This window comes from Manis javanica, chromosome 16 (genome assembly GCF_040802235.1).
Source record: "Manis javanica isolate MJ-LG chromosome 16, MJ_LKY, whole genome shotgun sequence".
In the NCBI taxonomy this organism is placed as follows: Eukaryota; Metazoa; Chordata; class Mammalia; order Pholidota; family Manidae; genus Manis; species Manis javanica.
In genome coordinates this window covers 23,583,073-23,608,361 of record NC_133171.1, presented here as the reverse complement: position 1 = coordinate 23,608,361, position 25,289 = coordinate 23,583,073, and the positions used below count along the sequence as shown (strand labels likewise).

The 25,289-nt window shown below is 44.8% G+C and overlaps 1 protein-coding gene and 1 long non-coding RNA gene across 13 annotated transcripts in view; one reads left to right on the top strand and one right to left on the bottom strand.

Moving 5' to 3' along the window:
* The window catches only part of FILIP1 (filamin A interacting protein 1), a 206,951-nt gene that overhangs the window by 138,467 nt on the left and 43,195 nt on the right, over positions 1 to 25,289 (bottom strand). For 3 of the 8 annotated variants that reach the window (XM_073224345.1, XM_037012541.2, XM_073224348.1), the window contains exon 1: positions 6,424 to 6,590. The exons of 3 other annotated variants lie outside the window; for them this stretch is intronic. Coding sequence is in view for 1 of the 5 variants with exons in the window: in XM_037012538.2 (XP_036868433.2) it covers positions 21,779 to 21,799 (21 nt within the window). In the remaining 4 variants the exon portion in view is untranslated. Of the gene's footprint in view, positions 1 to 6,423; positions 6,591 to 16,595; positions 19,003 to 21,778; positions 21,998 to 25,289 lie in introns of those variants that run through there. 2 more of the 8 variants (XM_037012538.2, XM_073224344.1) reach the window with 2 other exon arrangements.
* Positions 1,407 to 22,121, top strand: LOC118971376 (uncharacterized). Of its 5 annotated transcripts, XR_012126114.1 has the most exons (8): positions 1,407 to 4,489; positions 4,806 to 4,913; positions 6,321 to 6,396; positions 6,587 to 7,309; positions 7,409 to 7,582; positions 12,463 to 12,690; positions 20,513 to 20,788; positions 21,669 to 21,805. It is a non-coding gene; the product is annotated as an uncharacterized lncRNA (long non-coding RNA). The 5 variants fall into 5 exon arrangements; XR_012126115.1 differs by lacking the exon at positions 6,321 to 6,396 and adding an exon at positions 21,990 to 22,121 and having other exon boundaries at positions 1,408 to 4,913; positions 21,669 to 21,856; XR_012126111.1 differs by having other exon boundaries at positions 1,408 to 4,913.

The following is a 25,289-nucleotide window of genomic DNA, read 5'->3' as shown; positions in this document are numbered from 1 at the left end:
TCTATAAGCCTCGTTTTTCTAATGCATGAAACAAAGATAAAGATAGTGCCCTGCATGGTTATTATGAGAAGTAAATAAAATCATCCAGGTGAAGTGCTTGGCACAATGCCTGCCTCATGGTCATCTCCAGTACATACTAGCTATTATCATCATTTACATACACTAAATAATTATTTCTAGCTCCACAATACATACTGTGTATAGACAATGCATATTACATATAGCTGCTATCATTATATTATCTGTCATATCATTATGCAAGATTGTGGCTCATATGTCCCAGTCATTGGTGGGGACACCTGGTATGCTGGGCCGTGGCCTATGGAATGAGCAGCATATAGCAGGGGAGGATGCTCCCCAACGCTGAGGGGCCCCCGAGAAGTGGATCCCACCCACGCAGCTGGCTTCCTTAAGGACCAGAATGAACAACCACGGGGCAGTCAGCTTGGTGGCGTCCGACCAGGCGGTGCTGCCTGACCGAGACCTCACGTGGGAGTTAAAGCCTCTGTGAGGCCCCTCCTGAGCCCAAACCCCAGGCTCTCTCCGAGCAGGTGTCACTTACTAAAGGGTCAATGAACCGCAAAGAGCCTCCAGTGTCACGTTGCAAGACTTACAGAGTAGTTGGGAGAACTCTCCCTGGCTCACCCTGGCACGCACGCCACCTCTGTCTTGCATCAGTGTGGGCCGGGTCACAGTGACCGCAAAGCCCCAAATACAGGCCCAGGGGCATTTTCTCGTACCCAGGCCGCCCCCCTGCGATAGCATTTCGAGCACGGCAGTGGCTCCTCCCTTCCTGCAGGCCCCGCGTCGGGTTCCTGGACGTGTCGGGGAGGAACAAGGAAAAACCGAGCCCGTTTGTCCGTCTTACTGACCTGTGCCGTGGGTGTGTATGGGGAAAACTTATTTCAGCAAAGATCTTTTGGATACACAAGACAAGCTGGCAGAAACTTAATTGTCTTGGTGATATTAGCGGTCTACTGTTTTCAATCAAATTGTCTTTGGGGCTTTAAATCTTGAGCAAATCGTTTATCTAAGAATGCATTCAGCCAACTCCGACATGTCCATTTCAGGGCTTTCCTTACACCTTTTCCTTACAAAAATGAGCAGTAGATAATTCATTTCTTCAAAGCAACTTGGGAAGTTTGTAGTTACCATTATTGCAAAACCAAAAAAAAAAATTAAGCCTCTTTCTAGGACAGACATATCATTTGTTGCGGTGAAGGAAGCAGGTGACAGCTCTTAAGCAAGAAGAAAAAGCAGGAAAAAATCCCTGAACCTTAAGGGCTCAAATAAAGTCAGATGGCTTAGATACATTCTTCATTTGTTTTAAAAATGCCTCCATTCGGTCTTTCCTAGACCTCAGAAACACGCAGTCGCCCACCACTACCCGCGCGGACGCCGCTTCGCCAACAGGAGAAGCGAGGCCGACGTCCTTCGCGCCCTGGGGCGCCCTGCGCCGTGCACAGCGCTGCGGGCCGGGCGCTGGGGGAGGCCGCGTCTCCGTCTCCGCTGCGAGCAGCTCGGCTCTGCGCTCACCGGCGGCCGCCCGCCGGGGCCGCCCCACCGGGCCTGCCTGGCCTGGCCCCGAGCTCCGGCCTCAGCTCCTGCCTCCGGGAGGGCAGCATTCTGCCTGCGGGCTTTCCCCTCTGATGAGCTAAAGATCAGGACTATTTAAGGAGAAAGAACATAATCCAGGATATTTTCCTGAGGTCAAAGGTTTTGATCTGGAACCACAAAATGTTCTCTCCTTATTTTCTTTCTTCTCTTCCTTCCTCCTTTCTCTCTTTCTTTCCTTCTTTCTTTTTTCTTCCTACAGGAAGGTTTTCACTAGGGAATGACAATTCTAAAACTCAGACTGCCTTATCTTTTAGAGACTCATCTTTTCAATTAAGAAAAATTCAGCAAAATGGACACATCTACCCTACATACAGTTTGTGGGCACCAAGCTACTAAGAAACTTCCCTGAGTGTTCCCTATGTTTTTGTTAAGTTAGAGATACAGAACATTAAGGGCCCCATAACATACACACATCTTCATGATATAACACATTTTTTTGTTTGCCCTGGAAAATACTTTCTTGTCATGTTTAAGAAGAATGAAGAGGATTAAGGCATGAATAGCAGGGATTCATTTCCACTGGGTAAGGTTGAAGCTAGCATGAGATGACCTTTTTTGGTCTTTTCACTTTTATCTGTTACTAGGTTAGTAAAACAAAACATCTAAGGGAAGAAATAAAGAACAATGAATCTAATAACTCATCCCCCCATGCAGGAGGAAGTGTCCGTCGCTCTAGGTCACCCTCTGCAGTCGGCTGTCAGAGACAGTCAAGCACTATCTGTAAACACACTTTTATCTCCAAATGCAAATGTAGAAACCGTAGAAGAGTCTATGTTGTGGGTGATTTCTTAGCTTTTTTAGAATGACTCTGTAAGATAGTAGACTGCTGAGTGGTAAGGGAGGGAATGAAACATAAATTCCCCACTAAATTATTGGCTGGGGTTCAAACTAGGTCCGCTTACAGCGCCCAGCAGCAAAGCGGGTCCCTAACGGGATTCCAGATTTAAACAATACATTCTTCTGCCTTTCCTATGAGCTATGATCGGAGTTCACAGACTGTCAGCATCCAAGAATTTGGTGTGCAACGAAGATTAAAATGAACATATACTTACATTTAAGGTGTGCTAATAAAGTGATACTAGCCTACATTTGCTGAGAAGGCAACTGTGTGTCTTATTAACTCATTTTATCTTATTAAAGAAGATAGCGTCATTGCCCTCACTCTACAGATGACAGAACTGACGCACGGAGAGTCACCTGCCCAGGTCACAGAAAACTGCCATCCGAAACCGCCTGCGCCGCAGCCCTCCCTGCCTCCTCCACCCCGGGACACATCCTTGCTGGGTGTCTTCAGCTGACTTAAGGAAACAAGACGCACTGGGCTGTTTACTCCGCATTTGTCTTTTATTCTATCGCTACTTACACTAAAGATAATTAATGTAAACAGTGCAGGATGCCGGCTTTGAGATGCCATCTTCCTGACGAGTGGGTACCATCTTTTTGTGCTGAAGCAGGCCCTATCCTAGGCTTGCCCCTCTCTGCCCCAGGACGCTGCTTTTCTACAGTCCACATGGTTAGGGAAATGAGATGAGACAAATGAGTGAAAATGGGGATGAAACAAGCCCTGGAAAATCCTATTTATTAGGGTATTTTATGAAGAAATACTCATCTTTCAAAAAAGAAAAACACAATTAGCATTAGCTTAGAATGCACATTTTACCACCGTTTCATGTCTAAGAGATAGGTTCACATTATGACCACAGGAAAACCATTGCTAGATGAACATAAAAATTTCACAAGTTGCCCTGGGAAAGTCCCATATGGATTCTCGCTGAACACCCATTTAGAAGAGCAATTTTAACCTCCTTGGCAGTCTTAAAATACTAAAAAGAATGCTTTTTGGTGGGCACAAAAAAGATTGCTTCAAAATCATGATTCCTGCTTTATCTCATACAGTAAGGCTATAGGTTTCAAGAGGGATTAAAAATAAAACTGAGAAATGTCTCTTTTTTAAATACCTAGAGAAAAAGGAAAAGAAGGGATCATAACATGAAATTGAAATAGTTTAATGTTCAAGACCAGAGTCTGACCCAGGATGACCCACAAACAGGAGGAGCATGACCGTGACAGACGCACCGAGGTGACTATGAATCAGCACATGGCACCAAAACACGATCGAAGCACTTGAGTTCCAGTGTGTCCACAGGACGCCCGTTTTTCACATCCCCTCCCCCACGTCACCCCTCGCAGGGATGCCGTCACCACCAGCAGGTCCCTGAGTCTAGTTACAATGACTTGTAACTTTTCTGTACACTGTGAAACTATGGAGACTTCCTTTGAGAAATTTTTGAGATAAAATGCTATTAACCACACTTACAGTTGTTTTCTTGATTTTATACTCATCTATATTTTCTCACACATTCATCATCAGAAATCTAGAACCAAAAATGTTAATTAAACATCTGCAGCATGTGGGGCTGACAAGCCCCAAGCCAGGTGATGCTCAGGACAACGCTTCACACTCAGTCCCCTTCGTAAAATTGTTCTGAATTTAAAGAAAAAAAACCCTGCTCCAAAGCCCCTGATTTTAGTAAGAGTCTACACTAAGGAACTGCTTCTAAAAGGTACGGCCTGAGGGACCCCTGGGAAAGTGGAAGATACGGGCTGGTTTATAGAGTGGGCGAGGTCTCTGCAGGAGAGGAGAGGAGAGGTGGTCCAGGCAGCGGTGCGGGTGGGGGACAGGAAGGAGAGGCGAGCAGAGGTGGAGCGCTCAGAGACGCACTGGGTGTGTGTTTGGAGAAAGGCCCAAACTCTGAAATATCTGGAGCAGACGGACACTTGTTGACTGGTGGGAGCTGAGACTGGAAAAGTTAAGCATGTACCAGGTGATGGAGGGTTTCAAAATACCTGGCCGAGGTGCTTGGCAGCAACTGTGAGTCCCAATAGATAACTGGAGGGTAGAGAGACAAGCACAGCAAGGGTTTAGGGATATTAGCCCGGGGCCACAGGCAGAGCGGCCCGGGCAGCAGTGAGGGACGGCGGGGGAGCAGCCCTGACACAGTCCGGATGGAGGGTGGAGGGAACAGGTCCCCGCGTGCAGGGCGGTGGAAGCTCACCACTCTCCCCGTGAGCGCGGAGCCAGGGCCCCAGGGCCACACGGAGGTACGAACCGCGCGGGCGGCACCGTGCGACCGTTCACCGCGGGAGGAGGGCACGTGGTCTGGCCCGAGCTCTGTTTGCTTCTGCAGGGTAAACGTACAGCCATGAAGACAATGAGACTCAACAACCAGTTCACCAGAAACACGGCCATCTACACACCGTTCCACGGACTCCAAGAGAGAAGTCCAGGCCTGGAGGTAATGGTAGACTTTGGCCTCACACACAGATCTGTAAGCCAACAATGTGACCCTTCCTAAGATAAAAACAAGAAAAATGTAAAGCATTCAGTTCTGACTGTTCAAAACTCTTCCAGGACAAAGATCATCTCCACAAAAACACCAGGAGTTTCATTCTCTGACACCGAGATTACCAGACTGCATTTTGCACAATACTTGGAACATTTAATATATATGATTAGCTCCATTTCTTTATAGATGAATCATGGGATCAGAATTATGAGCCACTATACTGAAATGTATCCATTATTTCATTTTCCTGAACATATCACATAAGCTTTAATTAGTTTTTCTTAAAATAGGAACATTTACTGAAAGGTAAATAGGAAAAATGGAAGTATTTATTAATACATTCTTGTTTGTCACCAGTTTGTTCAAAACTGGTCTTGGCTCAACTTTTTCTTTAAGTTGACAAATAGACTCAACTAATTCCCTTTAAAATGTGCATCTGTATCTGCCTTGATATTACCCTTAGGTTATAATATTGACTGAAATTATCACATTGACTTAAAGGATCAGACTTCTCAGGTAAACCCAGCCCTGCAGCAGACACCACCTGTCAGTATGCAGCACAGCACCATGACACAGCCAGAACTTGTCAGAGTCAACGAGAAACTGATCACTCTAAACAATTCTGATAAAACACATGGCAACGCATGGCAGGGGAGACCATACACAACAAAGGAAATGAGTTTTCTCTTCACACTATATTACGCAGTCACACACACACATGCAATCTTAGGATTTTTTTCCTGATAAATTCAATTTTAGTTTTAAAAATCAGGATCCGTTTTTTCTATATACAAGCACTCTCTCAATTTATTTAAAAAAATAACTAAACTAAACATCCTCCTGAATAGTATACCTTCAGCAACTGCAAAAGCAGTGATTTAATACCAGGCATATCTGTGCCTAGTCAGAAGCACTTGGGGTGACCCTAACGTAATGAGGTCAGAGCCAGCCCAAGGTGTACCAGGTAATCAGAGAATAAGGCAAGGAGAGAAGCAGAGACGGGCAAGTCAGAAGGACAGCAAGGCAAACACCATGCAAAGCTTGCCTCTCCTTTACCACACAAGCTGCTCAGCTTGTTCCAGCAAATGAAAATTATTTTGCTTCTAGGGAAAAACTCCCTTCCATTGGTTAGCCACCTTAATTGTGAAAGAGCCTATAAAGTTGTCTTTCACCGTATTTCAGATAGCTGCTGAAGAATGGCAACTTGGCAGAAATATTTTGATGGATATCAAAACATCATAACAATCTTTGTGCTTAAAAAGGAATCGGTATGATTCTGCAAAACAGATGATGTTTCTGACTCATTAAAAATAATTCTCAATGATTATCCTAATTCCTAAATGCATCTTCACATAGTAGAACAGTAAGAGCCGAAAGAAACAGATGGAATCAGAGACAACTCTCTTCATGTGGAAGCAGCAATTTCTTAAGAGTAAGCAGCTATTTATTTCAGTCTTACCTGACGGCAGCTGGTTTAACCAAGGGTACGTCCTTGATGGAGGTAGTTTATCCTTGGGAGAACCCAGTGGCTCGTCCCACAGCCCGGGAGAGAGTGGAGTCCTGGAAAACTATCTAGTCCAGAAGCACTCAGAGGAAAAAGCTTTTCCCACTTGCTTTCCTAGGACCAGCCAATTGCTGAAGTCATGCAGGAAACGGAGCAGAGAGGAGAGAGGCTCCTTCTCCCTGAGGTCCCAGTCCGCGGAGAGTGGAGGCCGGTGTGTGTCTCCCACCCAGACTTTTGTTTGGAAGTTTTTTCAACTGTTGCTAGGTGTTGTTGGGCCCTGAGATTCCGTGTCTCGCCTCCTGCTCGCTTCGCGCTGTCAGAGCAGTGACTTTGCTGAGGAGCAGAGCCCGCGTGTGCTATATTTAACCAGTGTTCTCAGCAAGTCCAGCCCGTCAACAGCTGAGAAGTTTGGAGCCGGCTTTACTCAGCTCCTCGGCAGCTGGGTTATCAGTGGGCGCAGCTCTGCTCACCCTGTGAAAGATGGCGGGCAAACCGGCAGACCCTTCCCGGGACCTCTGCTCATGACCCAGTAAGGTAGTCACTCTTCGAAGCCCTTAAGAACAGATTGTGATTTGGGACAGAGGTTTTAAAACCTGAAGAGAAGCAGCAGCAGTTGCGTTGAGCAGAGCAATTTGCTAGCGTAGGGTTCTTCTCAATCAGGCTTTTGCAGTTAAGTGTTCTTAAATTAAAAAGGCTTTTAGAAGTTTATCACAGCTGCTGGGAAAGTCACAGTGAGAGACCATTTCCAGGCAGTATTTTACATCGGAGTGTTACACTCACAGCTGATGACTTACCCAGTCGGGTCAGACTTGACCAGCTTATACACCTGAATGTTCTTAAAGTAAGTTCACCATAAAGAAATGCCTGTAACATTATGTTTTTGAGAGGAGTAAGGTTAAGAAGGAAAATCTTAGCCTTCTCTCTCTGGTCCTTCCTTCAGAGAGAGGAGTGGAGCACACTACAGGAAACCAGCGCTGAGCCGCCTCTGGTCACTGACAGCCTGGCCTCGTTAACCCTCTCGTCTCCAAAACCAGAGGAGGGTCGCGTCTACCCTGGACTCCCAGGCGGAGAATGCCTCGAGATACTTTACTGGCTTTATGCTGTCCCATGAATGGTAAGACCCATTTAAGGCTCATGGGAAAAAACTGTGTTTAACTAACTAGTTCTTGGGACTGTCTTGTTAATTACACGTGCAAATTGGCAGGAAGAGGAACTGAGAGATACTAGCCACAGACAAAGTAGGAAGGGGCACACATGCACACCCCACACACACTATTGATCAACACATTAGACCAGTGCCCTGACAAAAATCTCACCAACACCATTATAGTGGTGACTATCTTCCCAAAATCAGTTTGCCAGTTTGAAGATGTCCTTTTTTGACACGCCAACGGAAGCTGGCCCGAGGATTCACTGTCTTAAGCATCGCATGCTTGCACTAGGGGCTTCTGGGCCAGACAGCCCTAATGTCCCCCTGGGGAGGGTGACCCCTATTCATACGGGCTGTGTGTCTGCATGAATGTGTCCTTCTTTAAGAGATGACCCTGACTTCCAAGGTAAGCTGACCCCCACACCTGCTCTTCTCATCCCAGCCACCACACCCAGCATTCAGCCTTTCTTCATAATTTATTCACCACCACTCACATACAAAATTGTGCTTGTTCAGATTCTAGTCTTTCTGGGTCTGGGCCAACCTTGATTAAAAAAAAAAAGACTTCTATTAAGATGAAAGCATTCTTACGTGAAATTAACCGACTCTTCTAGAACACTAATGGATCTTTTAGAAACAATCTATTCAGTCCCTAAAAAGTGGGCTCTGATGGGAGGTGCAAGGGTGTGGCTGGGCTCTGAGACATTTGGGATCACCAGGAGAAATTTTTTTTTAAATTACAAAGGTGGGGGGAATTTATTTGAAAAAGACACACATCCCACATACATATCCCACCTGCCACACAGCCAGGTTGGAAGCCACGCCCCAAAAGAGGATCCAGGAATGTGTCATCTCGCCCCTGCTAAGAGTTCAATGGACAGATGTCTCCAGCGCAAAATGAAGTTGAAAAGTTTGTAGCCAGTGTCAAGATAACTGAGGGGAAATAACCGACTTAGCCTTGACTGGGTCTAGATAGTTCCATGCAGAGGCTGACAGTTGTTTCTTCCTTAACTATCTGGACAATTAGAGTTTCCAGGGTCCTTTTTCTCTTCAATGAAACCCTAGTTCCCCTACCAGTGTTTTCTTTAGCCCTTGGATTAACTGCCCGTTGTTGCTCTTAGTTTATTTTAAACAATGTGTTGACAAGCAACAGCATACAGAGTATTTCATATAATTGGATAGTGTTGCTACCTTCAAATTATGTTCTTTAATTACAGGAGGCATATGTGCTTCTGCATCCCACAATACAGAATTAGCCAGTAATCAGTCTCTCTCTTCCTTTCTCTCTCTCTCTCTTACGCACACACACATACACAACATACTCTCTCTCTCTCTATAAAGTGAACTTATTTTGAAGGCTCTCCTCCTGGGAATGATTATTCAGACAAAAGCATTTGCTACATAATCCACAGAGGAAGTAGTGCCATTAGGAACTACCAGAAATTTGTGTTTTGTATATAATCAACAAGGAACTGATATTTCAACACATACTGTTAATATACCACCGGTCAGCTGCACCCTCTCCCCGCAGTCTCACATGTGAGCATTCTGATAACCTCTGATAGGTTTACAACTAAGGTTGAATTTCCCAACTTCAAGGATGAGTAATGAGGAGCCTTTTTAATAAGAAGATAGATTAATTTCATCAGGAAGGAATAAAAAAAGAATTAAATAAGAGAGTTGGCACATCTCTACATGTATTTCTAAGACCAAATTTTACCACACTGCTTATTTATATTTAAAGGGGAATCGTGATCTTTTTAAAAGTAAAAACTGAATAAGCTGTTTAATATATTAGTGAAGGAAAAAACAGACATTTGCTTCCAAATGATGCTTGGGGTGGGAGAGGACCAGGATGTCATAACAAAAACGTCCTGTTATCATTTGTTGCTTGGTTCTGAGAATTGAATAGAAGCTGCCAGGTGGCAGAGAATGTTTCCTTTTTTGTTCCTTACCAGGTACTTACACACCATAGTAAGTGTTCAATAAACAGAAAGACTGAATGAGCTAATGAACATGTAAAAGAGTAAAGAAAAGACGAAAAAACTTTAGAGCATATGATCCATGAACTGCGGAAATGCCTGTAGGCTCGCTGGACAGAGCTGGGTCATTCTTAGCTGCCTATTAAAAACTATAGAAGTAAATTCTTAGAATGTGAATTAATTGTTTCAAGGTTTGTTAAAATTTCATAGGAAATTAATAGACTTCAGGATGATAATAAAAATGCCTGTACAACACTTACTCTGTGCCAGGCACAGAGCTTGACAACCAGTGAGCTGTCACACTAATCCAATGAGGTCAGTACTGTTATTACCCCCCAATTTACAGGCAAGAAAACTAAGGTGTAAAGATAGTAACTTGATCAAGGTCACGTGCTAGGAAGTAGCAGAACCAGAATTTGAAAAGGGAATCTGGTTCCAAAAATTTGTGTTCTTAACTACTTAACTGCCTCTTACATTCAGGAGTCACAGTATCCTGTTCTGAGCAGTTACTTAGAGTCAAAACATATAGACTTTGCTCTACTTGAATATATATATGCATCTAACCAAAAACATTTTTAACTCCACAGCTTTGAGACAGAGAGGAAAAAAAAATAGTACTGTAATTTCATGATTACCATAGTAAAATAAAAGCTCATTGGAACTGAAGTCCTGATGAATACCAGGGAAGAGAAAATTGGACTGAAAAGAAGATAATTGCTTTGAGAGAAAAAAAATCTATTTTAAGCAAAGGATATGAGCTGTTCAGCATTCTCTCTAAAATAAACAATACATGATGTTTTATGATGAATGAGTTCACTGCTTAATGAAATTCTAAAATTACATTCTAAAAATATAATTTTGGTCTATGATTTGATAAGCAATTTAAAATGTTTGTGAGCCATGCATTCACAACCAAAACTTCTCCAAGAGGCAGCCAACAAGAAGACAAAAAAACATCTGGAGGTAGGGGAGGTCATCGAACATTAGCTAGTTCTTGGGTATCAAGACGATAACACGCCATACTTGCTATAGTCAGGCTTTGCAAGTTGAAGATATTTGCATTTGCTATTAATCTAGCTATGCTTCTATTTGGGTTTTACAAAACTTTAAAAGAAAGAGTGCTAATACTTTGTGATATCTAAAAATATTCATAATAAAATAATTACTTTGTCCTATTAACAAAATAATATACATACTGTGTCACATCTACAGTTATTCATGAAGTACTCAATTAAATTATTTATTTGCCCAACAGCTTCAGGAAAAAAGAGCAAAGACTAGATTTTTAAAGTTATAGTATTTTTGCATTTACTTGAGCAATATAAGTACTTACCTGCATGCATTAGACATGAAAATTCCCACTTTCCTGTTTATGTGCTTGAAGATAGGTCACCAGAACTTGACCCTGAAAGTTACTCAGCAGACACCCCCAGATCACAAGCATAGTACCTTAAGGCAGGACCAGACACCCTAGCTCCTTCTTCCTTCCCTATTCCAGAGTCATCCCCCACTCACGCTCAATATTCTAAGTTGTAGTTGTAATGAATAATTTTTAACAATTTCTTAAAAAGCGGTGGGACATTTACTCTCCAAGAACTGCTAGTTATTGTTTTAATCATTAACAGTAAAACGACGGTCATCTTAAAATAGTCATACAAGCTGAGCTGTTTGGATCCAGCTGTCTTTACGTGGAAGTCACATGGAATTCCACTGAGCCAGGAGATAATTAAGAGGACAACTGGATTTATACTTTTAGGCAACTGGGATCACAAGTTGAAGAAAAAAAGTAAGGAAACAAAAGAGGCCCACTTATGGCAAATTAGTCCTAAAACCACTGGGCAAGCAGCCTTCACTCTTGTTCACATCAACACACCTCATCCACATGCTGTCCTGCCCACCTGGTTCTGAAAGGGAACAACCCCAGGAGAGTGAGATGCCCAAGCAGCAAAAGCTACAGGCCAGCAGATCACCACACGTGCAACAGGGGAGAAACGCTCAGCAACACTTAGACCCGGCACCCGTTTTGCAGCTGAGCAGGCTTTCATATGCTTGATACTTGCATTCTTTACTTCCTTCTCATGTAAATGGACTGACAGTTCACCTCCTGGGAGGGCCAGAACAATCACCAGGGACAGAAAATGCTTTGAAACGATGAAATATCTCCACGTCCTCGCCAACACTTGTTATTTCTCGTCTTTCGGATGTTGGCCACTCTGACTGGTGTGAGGTGACATCTCACTGTGGTTTGACTTTCATTTTCCTGATGTGGAGCATCTTTTCATGTGCCTGTTGGCCATCTGTATTTCTTCTTAGGAAAAGTATCTGTTCAGGTCCTCCGCCCATTTTTTAACTGAGGTATTTCTTTTTTTGGTGTTGAGGTGTATGAGCTCTTTATATATTTTGGCTGTTAACCATTTATCGGATGGATCATTTATCAATATATTCTCCCTTACTGTAGGCTGCCTTTTTGGTCTGCTGATGGTGTCCACTGATTTCCCCTTATTTGCTCACAGGAAAAAGAAAAAGGGTCATATTCTCATGAGTCTTCAAAACAAACTACAGTGGTTATGCTTTCCTCTATTTTTCTACTTTTATCCTTACAAATGTCTTAATTCTTTATAACACTACATCACTGCATTCGCTTCTGTAACTTTCTCCCGTGAGATTTTCCCTTTGAGCCGTAATTGTGTTTGGGTGCTGCCAGGACATTCTCTGTGATGCCAGCAGGTTTCCACTTGCAGGGCTCCCCAAGGAAGGATTCCAGCCACTGTGCTGCAGCGGGGACGGTAGGCACCATCCCTGTGCACACTTCTGCACTTCCCCACAGTATCTAGGATGTGGTATCACTGTGTTTTATGATAGGAAGAGACCAGGCAAAAAGAAGACTTTGACCTCAACTAGAGAGACAATTTTAAAAGATGAATTAACACCTATGAGCCTATTTCTTCAATTGCCAAGTGGAGATAATGGGATTTGATCTACACGCCGCACCCTCCACCGCCACCACCAGCAGCACAGCTGGCAGCCACAGGACATGGACGTGCAGCCTGGGCCGGAAGAGCGGGACCGCGGCGCGACACCGAGGAGAGGGTAAGTGCTGTCCGGGCCCCCTGCCGTCAGGTTTCATTAACTAAAATTGATTTTATTATTAAAATGTGTTGCTTGTTGTAAGCTTTGTTTCTAACATGAACATCTTTTTTAGGAAACATAAATTATTGCTTAGGTTTTTAGACCTAATTCTCAACTATTAAAAACACTTTAAAACATGTAAAAATAGGAAAACAGGAATGTTTCTTTTTTGAGAAAAATTGCTCATTAAACTAGTTGTAGCGTTGCCAAGGAAGAAAGAAATAGGTATTTACTAGGCCAAATTTTGCTCATCTGTACCAACAAGGAGCATTCGAACCCTCTGCGCCCGCTTGGAAATCCTGTCCTCTGTGAAGCCCGTGCGCCAGCATCAAGTCTGACTGCCAGCATTTGTCGGCAAATGACTACGCGCAGATGAGGGCGGCAGGACAGGCATTGAGGAGGGAGCTGATGGTGAGCGGTGGCAGGGGCGTAGCTCCCCCGGGCCTGTTCGGACCTGCGAAGAGAGTCAAACTCCAGATCAGTTTCTTCCAGAAAACACAAATCCTATGTCTGCCTTCGTGGGATCCAATCAAAATGCTCTAGGATAGATGTGATAACCAGATGGGGAGCGCAATATCTGGAGACCTGTCTGGCTGTCACAATGGAGGGGCGCTCCTGGCATCCAGTGCGTAGAGGCCAGGGCCACTGTTAACCTCCCGGTAGTGTCCAGCACAGCCGCCTCCTGCGAGGAGTCACCAGCCAGAGGCCAAGAGCTGAGGCTGAAAGGCCCTGCGCGCACCAGACGGTCAAGAAATAATGATTCTCACAAGAACTGCCGGCGAGACTCAGAGCAGCAACAAAGATGCGCAGATAACACGGCAGAATGGGTGACTCGAGGAGACGTAGGAAATATAGGGAGGGAAAATGACTAATAGCTTCAGGGATCACGGAAAACTTTGAAAAACAATACTGTAGATATCCATCTGAACATTCTTAAAATAACCAGATTTGGTCATTCCTTCTATAATTCTTTTTCACATAAGAACTAACCACCAAATACTTGCAGAAAATACCCTCTCTACTCCTGAAACTATACTAAGTTCTCCGGAAAGACAACGTCACTGGTCTTGGGGGCTCAGAGCAGAGTCACAGCTCCAATTCCGCGTTCCTGTTACCAGGCTCATCCCTCCAAGCGAGGGCCAGTTCTGGATCAAACCCCGTGTGGCACAGTCGCTCAGGGGAGACAGGCAGACATTAAACTAGCAAATGTACAATTTCAGTGTGTGATTTACTTCTGTTCCCAGAAATATTGGACTATATTCTAAAAATCCTGAAAATCTCCTCACAACACAATGCCTAGGATTGCTGGCTTAAATATCACATTCTTTTGGAAACCTAGCAGAGAATGAAAGAAGCTATGGGGAACCTCTAAGGTGCCAAAGCAATCAGGAACTGCACACCAGAGCAGTGAGCACGGACTGAGAGGCGGCCCTGGGGCGTAGGGCGTGGGGACTGTTAGCCTCAGAAACAAGTACATCCAGGCTGCACGGGAATAGGTAGGTCGTGAAGCCCCAGGCCCCGGAGATTTGGAGCAAGAACTGAGACCCTGCATAGATCTGAGACCCTTAGACTTTAAAACAACAACCATGTACAGACATAGGAAAATAAGAAGGAAGCTTATCCATCCTGGCCTGGCTCTGGATGAGGGAAAAAATAGCCCCTGCTAAGAGTTCATTCCCACAGAGCAAGTTCAGGAGGCCTGCTGAGCAAACGTACACTGCTCGTGTTGGCTGAGAGTCTCCAGCCCAAGGTGGGAACACAAACCGCCCCAGATGGGCAATCTCCACAGAACACCCGACAGAAGCAAGTGTTTACCCACACAGTGCGCCCTTGGGACCCACTAGGTCTCCGGGGGCTTGTGGGGGAGCAGTGGCTGGCACTGCAACGCCCCCCCCTTGCAACACCCCCACCCCTCCTCCCTTCTCCCAATACCACAGCCCAGGTCAGGCCCAGCAGGTGAGGTTTCATGCACGGTCCTCGCCCCAGAATCTGCTTTCTAGGCGACCTGAGCTAAGTTACGGACACTTGTAAGAGGCCGTTGGAGGAATGGCCGTTCTAAACCGAGGCCTGAAGGATCTGAAGGTGAGGCCAGCTGCTGAGGGAAGAGTGGCCGGGGAAGTGGGCCGACTGCCAGAGCCTCTGGCGGGCACAGAGCACAGGCCCTTCGAGGGGAGGGGGGAGGGAGGTCTGGGGAGCCCCTGAGGAGCCGATCAGGCAGGACGGAGGCCTCGGGACTGCGTCTGGGCCGCAGCTGTGTGTGTGCTTTCTCAAAGTAGCTGCCAAAATTTGAAAATAAGGAGATATCACATAATAATTCCTGGATTTTCAAAAAATCCAAAAGCTCCATCAGCAGTGGATCCCCTTTCATACGTGGAGACCATTAGCTGGATCCCCTCCCTGAGACGAGCCTGTGGCCGCACACATGCCACCGTCCGACGTTTGCTCATTCATGTATGTTGCCGATTTGGCCTCTCTGGGAGTTTGAATTTACGGCTCCTAATTTAGGCCTTTATTAGGTAGGCTTTTTTTTTAAAAAAGCTGAACTTTATTCTAAGACAAGAATAGCTCGTAAAATATTTTAAGCAAGGGAATGGTATGATCTAATTTACATATACTCCATCCTGTGAAAATATGGCTTGGAGAGGACAATAGGGCCCAGGAGGAAAAGAGGCCACAAATTAGGCTATTGTAAGAATCTGGGTGCGAGGTAATAGTGGCTTGAGATAGGGTCGTGTCAGTGGAAGTGCAGAGAAGTAAATGGATTTCAAGCGTGTTTGGAAGCAGAAAATACAGTATTTGCTGACAGGTGACAGAATGAAAACCAACTTGTGCTCTATTATGAGTAACTTGAGACTTCTCAGGTCAACAGCAAAAGGGACATTTACCGATAGTCCCCAGTACACGGAGAGCTTAGCGCTCGCCGTGAGGAACACGACTGTAAGGAACCACGGAGCTCGGTGAAAAGAACTCCCTGAAGGAGCACGAATCCTACCGGGAGAAACAGGAGTGACGCAAATACATGTACTTAGAAGTCATGGCGCTTGTAAGGCAGGAGGCCGTACCCATGAGAGTGGCAGACAGCTGACTCGCCGAGGGCGTATCACGTGCCCGGCGCACACATCTCGCTCAGGGCTTACAGGACTACCTGGAGCACGTGATATCATCATCCCCATCCTATGCATGGAAAAACAGAAACTCAGGGGAGTTCGGTACCAGTACAAGATCGCACAGAACTGGGATCTGGGCCCAGGCACCCTGACTGACTCCGCTGGCCATTTGTCTAATCAGTATGTAAGATCGCCTTATGGGTGAAGCAGGTAAAGGGGATAAAGAGGCGCAAAATCTCAAATATAATATAAATCCGTCACAGAAATGAAAGGACAGCGTAGAGAGTGTAGTTAATAATATTGTAACATCCTTCTGTGTTGAAGGTGGTGACTACCTTTCTGGGGTGAGCATTTAACACTGAAGATAACTGCAGAATCACTGTGCTGTACCTGAAACCAATATGATACTGTGTATCAACTGTACTTCAATAAAAAATGTTTAAATAATAATGAAGATATAGAAACTTAAAAAAAGAATGCTTTTATGCACACTTAGAAAGGTCACAAATTTACCTGCATACGGCAACTCAGACATGCCAAGAAAAATGGAACGCCTTTTATTTGGCTGAAACTCTGAGCTCGCTCACAGCCCCGTCAGCTGGTCGGGGGCGGGGGATTAAGGTTTCCAGGCGGCATAAACCTCAGCTCCTTTCAGTGACTGAGACAGCCCTTCGGGTGAGGGTCTGAGCTGCCTAGGAAAGAGGCGCACATCCCTCAGCCTTCTGCCCCACGCGTGTGTCCCCATGCGTGCGCACATACCAAGGCAGTGTCCGATGCATGAAGAAGGCTGTGGTTCACGTGTGGACAGAGCCCCACTGAAGCTTCCCGGTCTTAGGCTTGATGTCCAGGCCCACCTGGATGCTGCTCGACCTGCCAGCACTCAGGACTGGGCACAGGAGCACCCCGGCCTGGCCTCTTAGCTGACTCGGCGCAGCGTCCCTGGATAGTGGAGCCCCACATCAGCGCTGTGGGGCCCCCACTCGGCGACGTTTCCCGTGTCCAGCCATCTGGCCCCACAGCCCGCTGTGGCCTCTGCCTCGGCTCCACGCTCCCCTCAGGAGGCTCCCTGGCCAGGCTGACAATGATCACCGTCCAAACTGAGCGATGTGCGAGGCGACAGGAAGGCACGTCACCATCACACTGGAGCAGCGGGTGAGCCGGGACAGGCAGACTGGACACGGAGCAAGCCCCCTGGCTCCCGGTTCAGCTGCTTTGCAAGATCCCCTCCCAGAAGCTTCAAGAACCCCTCAGCCTTGTTTCTGCGACACAGGGCGGGGCATCGAGGGAAGCTCAGCTCCAACGGCCCCCCTTGCCCCACTGCAGAGCCGGATTCGGGGGTGCTGAGTCACACATGCGGGTCTGGGTCAGCCGAACAGGCGATCTCTCTCAGGCCCTGAATGGAAGCAAGCCTCCCACACAACTATGTGACACGCCCCCTCCTCTTCCAGGAAAGCCCCGAGAAGGACACGGCCCTAATGCCGCAGGGAAGGCGGGTATCTTCCCTTCATTAGGGGAAAAGTCAGTGACCCAAGTTTTCCAGACTTTCCCTTGGATAAGTTAAATCAAAACTAAAAGAAACTGGGGGAAAAAACACCTTTCAAATCCACATAGCGGTGCTCTCAACCCCGCTGTCCTGGTAAAGAGTCCAGTGCTGCCCTGGTGTCCTGGACCTCTAGGCCTCGAGACTCAACTTCAGGAGTAGAAGACTGAATGATAAATGACTTAAAGGAGGAAATGGAAGTAAATGCATTAGTTTAATGCTTGCAAAATAAAATCATCAACATATAGAAGACGGCTCATTCTCATAGTGAGAAGTATTTAATGTCATTCAACATTAAGATTCTTAACACAGACTTGATAAACTGAATAAACCAATGCCCTTGTAAGATACTCCATCACAATCAGATCTTCAGAGGTCAAGGTCCATCCGATTTTAGACCCGAGGTACTGGTCTGAGTATGCCATAGCTCTGTGACTTTATCTTTGAAAGGCCCCAAACTGTGATATATCAGGTTTCCACTTAGGCTTTGCCTACTCATTTAAGTATCTCTAACCTAAACTGCAGTCTTAATGTTTTAAAGTGCATTAAATGGTTCCCAGTATTGAGCAGGGACTATTGAGAGGCCCCAAGCTTGTGATGTTTCACAAGGACATTCTAATGAGTTCACTGCTCTGTTCTTTCTACTTAGCCCCAGGCGGCGGCAGCAGTTACACGGCTCCCCTACATTGTTACTCTGGGTGATTTCCAACGACCCCAACTAAAAAAAAAGTTCTCTTTACCAATGCACAAGTTTCCAAGCACAGGCAGAAAAGTACACAAATGCTGAGCCATCAGGGTCATGGAAGGACCGAAAAAGGAGAGGCCAGGTGGGCTTCTTCAAGGGCTTCTCATTCCTTTATGATTAATGAACCTAAGGAAAGCATCTGAAGCTTCTGTGCAATGTGAAGAATGAACTACTGGAGCACCACTGTGCTTTAAACAGCAGCGAAGATGCGAGGCAGTGCCTTCCTGCGGGGAAGAAGAAATCCTCACCCCAAAAAAAATCATTTAGAAAGGAACAGACGGTTGAGTTCAAAAAGCTTAAAAGTTTGTTAATTCATCAACTAAAGCTACTCCTTCCAAATCCTAAACTCCTGGATTTCCAGGGTGACTTCTTAGGAATTTCTGTTGCATGACGGAATATCGCCGGGAACGCAGCTCTGTATTGCATGTGCAGATTAGATGGGGTTTAACAAAAGACAACTGTGTGGAAATCTGGGAGTTCTCTAAAACATCTTTAGCCTCTTCGTATGAGTGAAAAGGGACTTGACAAGCCGAGTAAGGGAGACATTTTGCTTTATAAATTATGATTTTATCAGTATACATTCATTGAGTTTCAACAGTGAACAAGGCTTATTCCTAGCGATAAAAGGTTGTAAGTTTGTCCCTCCCTTCAAGATATTTCATCTAGTAGCTGTGATAGAGATAAGATTAGAATACACACAATTATAATTAGAACAACACAAAACAGGATTAGGACAAAGAATGAGAAATATTCTTCTGTAATGAAACAGCTTATGGGAAAAGGAAGGGTCTTTTTGGAGGGGTCTGGATAAATCAGAGATGCAGATAGATGAGGATTAGACAAAAGTGCCCTGTGTACATAAAGTGGAGATTAGTCAATTCTCAAATATTCATGTTATAATGACAGAAATGGTGTAAGTGATCGAAATACATCTATGAGAATCTCAAGTTGTATATTGACCACACGTGTACAGTGGGCACACATGTTTCTGCACACGTGGAGAGAAGTTAGTCCCACTGCCGTACCAAACTGCTGGGAGCTTGGGAAATACCGGCCAGCTGTGAATCAGTACCCAGCTATAAATTATGATGGGAAAAGGGAGAATTGGGCTTGTGTACAACCAGCCCTGTCTATCGAATCTTGGAGTACAGTATCTATTTTTGGCCTGATTCAGCTTTTGTAAATCTCACAAATCACAGAAAGGAGACACAGTATGAATCTGTCAATCTGTCTGACATCTTTCAATGAAACTGAGTCACAAAGTTGCACTGATGACAAGACTTAGATGTCAACTCACCTCTCTTCCTCCCCAAGCCACACACCCACCTAGACCCACTCCCGGTCTCCTCCTTTCTTAGCACATTTGTATACATCAGTGTGTTGATTTTGCAGTAATGTATATTCAAACTGAAGCTTAGCTCGGGTTTTTTTCCGCCCCTCTCCCTCCTGCTGAGTGATGTCTACTGCTTCGGCGAGGAAGAGAACTGAAACGCAGTGAATGGAAGCCAGCGCAGGGAAGCCCGCAGCTCTGTGCATGACAACTTCATGAAACAACTTCAGAGTGCGGAATGTCTGAGCCCCCCCGGGTGCTAATGGATGACATGAGGGGTTCTGCGCTCAGAGTTATGAAAAATAGTACATAATCTCTAACTATATTTTAAGAAAATGCAGATTTTCTTGAGTTAAAGTAGTCCAGATGGCAGGTGGGCGTCTCCAAAGGCGCCGAGGCCTGTGCTGTCTGCTCCTTGCGTTCGGGACCGTCCGCTGCCCCGGGGTCTGCGGCTCCTCTGCAGCCGGCCCCCGTCCTCACTTCCCGCGGGCTGGAATCTGCGCGCGGCACGTCGGAGTCGGACCGTGCAAACCAAGACGCGGCCCTCGCAGGTCATGACCGACAAGGTAGTAGGAATCTCAATCCCCAAATTTCAGTCCCTAAGACCTGTTCCACTGAGCGCTAGACTATTGCGTGATAAAGACACTTTCCATGTGTTGAACCACTGTGGTCTGGGGTCTCTTTTTCACAGCTGCTGGCCTTGCACTGACGCAGAAGAGAAAGCGTGTTAAGAAAGGAAGTGGGTGGTTTTCAATAACAGAATGTCCTAATGAAGGTCGACTTGACTTGGTATTTTCGTAGCTCCTCCTGAACCCTGGGCAACCTTGTCCCCATTCAGACGCCACGCTGGGGCCATGCTGGGGCCGTGCTGGTGCTCAGCCCGCACGCCCCAGGCTCTCGGTGCGCTCCCGTGGAGTCCAGCTGCCGGCGGCGTCCAGCTCTGCGGGCTGCAGACTCGTGGGCCGTGGGGCTGACCTCCCCAAGCTGGTGTCCTCGTGTCCCAGCTGCCCCACCCTGGGGGGGTAATTCCAAAGTGTGTGCTTTGCCCCATTCTCCCCAAGTTTCCCTACAGAATGAAGCTCCAGGTGCCCTCTGCGGTAGCTGGCTTACTCGGGTACTTCCTGCTGGTCGCCTCCCTGTCCCTCCACCACTTTCTCCATCTTCTCTGAGCTTCCCAGACACACTGCTTCCGCCTGAGTCCTTGCCTTGAGGCGGCTTCTGGGAGGACCCAAAACAGGACGCGAGCTGCTCGTGGTTCACTGTCTCAGCTACAAAGTGCTCTCCGACACAGCCATTATTAAAGAGATGGTATTTTGGAGAAACTGAATTTCTGAGAGGTAAGTAACTTGACCAAGGTCAGTGTCAGAACTAGAATCAGAACCCAGAATTACCTCACTCAAAAGTTTTGCCCCTTCCAATATGCTAGGCTCCACCAGAAATAGAACTTTTTCAATTATCTATTGGTGCAACTTTCAGTAGATGGCGATGTTGGAAGTTTCATCATTGGAGTATATATTTCAGGGGAATTAGAAAAAATAGACTCTGCATTAGCCTATGATATTTTGTGTTAAATAAAACACTTCTGATAACATTTTTCATTATACATTTTTTAGCCTGAATAGGAAAAAAAAAAAGGCAGGTTTTGGCTACTTGCTAACATACATTTATGTAGCACTTTTTAAATCAGTCAGATCCTGACTGGAGCTAATTCTATTCAATAAATCTGCCTCTTAGGATAGCCTGCATAGATCCTTCTTGACAGCGACCTAGCTCTACTCTGTTCCTTGTCAAGACTTGCATAGAGAAAAGAATAGTAGGTGAATACACATCAAGGTATAAATAATTCATAAGGCTGAGGGCTCAGGCATTTTTGTATTTGAGCAAAGAATTCATTCAATCTATCAACCTATGGAGCTAATATGATTTTGGTTTTAGAACTTCAGAAGTCAGTCAACAAGTAGGATTTAAAGATTTTTGGTGAGACAAATTACCCTTCCTATGTTTACCTAGCACCAACTGATAAGACTAATTCTGTGTAGAGCGGGCAGAGAGGGTAGCTAAATCTGAGGAAATGGCAATTTCTTTTCCTTGTATTGTACTAGCAATCTAATGTGTGCATTCTATTAAATTTTAAGTCAATAGTCTGCCAGGCAAAACCCTGCAAAGTTGTTACACACAAGCAATACGCTGAGTTAATATGATATTTATTGTAAATAGCGTGGCTGTATCACAAGGTCGCAGAGCAATGAAGCTGTCTGTCTACTCCTCAGCGCCACCAGATATAATCTAAACATCACATCCTGAAAAGGACGCGCGATATCACTTACGCTCAGTCTAGGCAATCGCATTCCTCTCCTGGTCCTGGCTGACCTCTGCGGCGTGATCTGAAGCTTTGGTTATTTGAGGTAAATGGTCTCTGTGGTCACGCGTGCTTCAGCTGAACCTGATGTCAGTGTGGACGGGCATGGAGGGGAGTCCCAAACACCAATCGCCTTCAGAAAATGTGATGAGTCAGTTCCCAACCCTATCTGATGTCAGCTTTTTATAGTGACCATTACATCACATACAATCTGAAATAGAATGGAAGCTGGAATCAACAGCGCTGAGCACCAGAAAGTATTGCAGCAGACACCGTCAGGCAGTGTGGTCATGTCCACACAGTCACACCCAGACGGACCGTGGTAACACAACGGAAATGTGCACACTGCCACATATGGATCCAACTTGTAGAAGTGTACATGGTTTTACCTATACATGTAAATAAAAGGACTTTGCCTGTCTCCATAAATGTACATGATTCATTTGTCTAGGGATGCACACATGAGATTTTGTAAAGTTTAATTAAATAGTGGAATGAAGAATAGATTTCATCTTAAAAATATCTCTACCTATTTTTAACAACTATTTATTCAATGCTCTACAGCATATCCCCATTTTAAGCTCTCAAGACTAATATTATCTCGGGGAGAACCGCACTGCCTGACTGGCTTTAAGACAAGGGGAGACACGGAGAGCACCCCTCGCGGGACAGCAGTATTGCGCCCGTGTGGGTGGGTGGTTGGTTTCATGTCTGTAAGTTCTCATTTATCAGTGATACAAACAAGTATTTACAGGGGAAATGATATGATATCTTGGGTTTGCTTTAAAAAATGCTTCAAATACTTTGGAAAAATAAAGGTTGGAGGGTATAGATGAAACGATAATACTGATAATTATTGAAGTTGAATAGAAATGGACTTGTTATATAATTCTCAACTTTTCTATATGTTTTGAATTTCCATAATAAAAACTTAAACAGGAGAGAGATATTATTAACTGAATAAAAATCATACAATCCTAAGTTAAAACAGAAAGTTAGGAGCAGTAACAGTGATGTATCAATTTATACCAGTGAGGATGACATAACTTTGATTTGATACTTTTAAATGACCATGTTAGGTACTTTCTGTGACAGTATTAATTCAGCATTGATCTAAAGGATTTTAATTACATGTAGAAACTGCAAATTTTTATTTGACATACTCAAATGGCTTCTTAAGGAATTCATAAAAAGTTGATTTGGGGAATAAAAATATGATCTTCTTAGAAAGTAGAATAGTCTTATGTTCATCATTCGCCATATTTCGGAAGGTGCATGCAAAGTCGGGCAGCCTCCGGGCGGAGAGGAGGCGTCCCCAGGGGAATCCCGGGCAGCAGAGCTGTCTCGGGGGCGCCTTGACAGCTCGGTGACTCTGACTACAGCTCCTCTTTGCACAGAAGTTTCGGGCATTTTTCTGACAAGATTTTAAGACACCATTTGTTGATATATATTTTCGAGCATATGGTCAATAACATATAACACAATTACTAAATCAAATCTCTTTTTGATTCGCTGTATGCAGGAGAGAGAGAACTGTATTCGTGGCAGGTAACTACTGAAATGCTGTCATAGTGTAGATAGGTCTTAATGATGGGTTTGTGGTTCTGTGCTAGACGTCATCCACGTATGAGGAAAGAAGGTCTTAAAGTTAATACTTCTGTTTTGCAACAAAATCTGTTGCTTCGCCATCACACGACTCTGAACTCAAGACACCCGGTCTTACGTTGATGAATGGCGCTCGGGTGCCACCTGGCGGCGCTCCTCGTCCATAGAGAACGGTTTCCACGCGATCCTCCGGCACTGGGAAACCCTTGCACAGACCTGCACTCCAAAAGCCGAACTAAAATAAGACAGTATTTGCCAGACAGACAGAGCATCTACTCAAAGACTGTGGAATCCTGAATCTCATCACCATAAAATCTGTATTTTGAAATTATGTACATGTAACATGTTATTGTACATCTCTAGAGAGATGTACCCTAAGGATGAAAGAACTACAAAAAAAATTTTTGTAACCATTTTAATTCTTCACATTATGGATAATAGAGTTGACCCTTGAAAAATACAGGTTTGAATTATATGGGTCCACTTAGACATGTATTTTTTTCTATAAAATATTGGAAAACTTTTTGGAGACTTGTGGCAATTTGAAAAACCATATTCTTTCTCTAGCTTACTTTGTTGTAAGAATACAGTGCATAGTACATACAATGTACACAATATGTGTTAACTGACTATGTTGTGAGTGAGGCTTCCAGTCAACAGCAGGCCATTAGTAGTTAAGATTTTGGGGAGTCAAAAGTTACACATGGATTGTCAACTGCGCTAGGGGTCAGCACTCCAAACCCCCATTATTCTGAGATTGTTATACATGCAATGCAGAATAAAGTAAATGAGTAATTACATGAGATGACAATCCTTTCATTCCTGAATGGTGTCACTGAGAATCAACATTCTTGGTATGAAAGAAAAGAAATATGTGAGACAGAAGTGGTTAGTGAAAACCCTACAGTCCTCAATTTTAATTGGAGGTATTAATATAACTCAGGATGTAATTTCTGAGCCAAGAAATCCTGGCTATCTCCACTGAAAAGGCATAGAAACATGGTCACCCTTGGCAATGAGCACCCCGAGAGACTGTAACTGAAATACCATTTCACACTCAAGGGAACCAAGGCCCTTTGGCTGGGAGAAGCGGCTGTGTCCAGGTCTGGGGCACAGAAAATACAAGGTGAGCCTGGAACAAAGCACTCTGCCTTCACCTTCCCAAGGCCAAGGCGTGCTCGAAGACCAGGGACGCCACTCCTGATTTAAAGCATCTTCCACTAGCTCAGTAGCTGCATTAGAGATGATTTGAGCATCAAAAAAGATGAAAAACAATAAAGGATTATAACACATGAAATTAAAAATAGAGTCCCTCAGATATCAAATGATTTCACTTATTTGTGGAGTATAAAAACAAAGCAAAACAGAAAGAACAAAATAGCAGTAAATTCAGACCGAGAAGGGACTGCTATGATCAAAGGTGAGGAAGAAGGGGATTGAGGGGCACTATAATTTGCAGTCACAATATAGGTAGGTCACAGGGACGGGAGCACAGCATGGAGAAGACAGTTAATGACTCTCTAACATCTTGCTACGTTGATAGACGGTGACCGCACTGGAGGGGGTGAGGACTTAATGATATGGGTGAATGGGGAACCCCTGTGTTGTGTATTTGAAACTATCATAAGATTGTATATCAATAATACTTTAATAAAAAAATAGAGTTCCTAATGGTATTCAAAAGAAACTGAGACAGAGGGGGAAGAAGGGGTGGAAGACAGAAGAATGACAGCTGCTAATTATAAAGAAGTGAAAGAATTTTTTAAAATTAACCATTTCGCCTTCCTCAGTGTAGTAAATGATTCAGGCAAGAATCATTAATGGATGAAAAGTTGCTGGGGAACAGTACATTCACATGGTCTCAAAGTACCCCA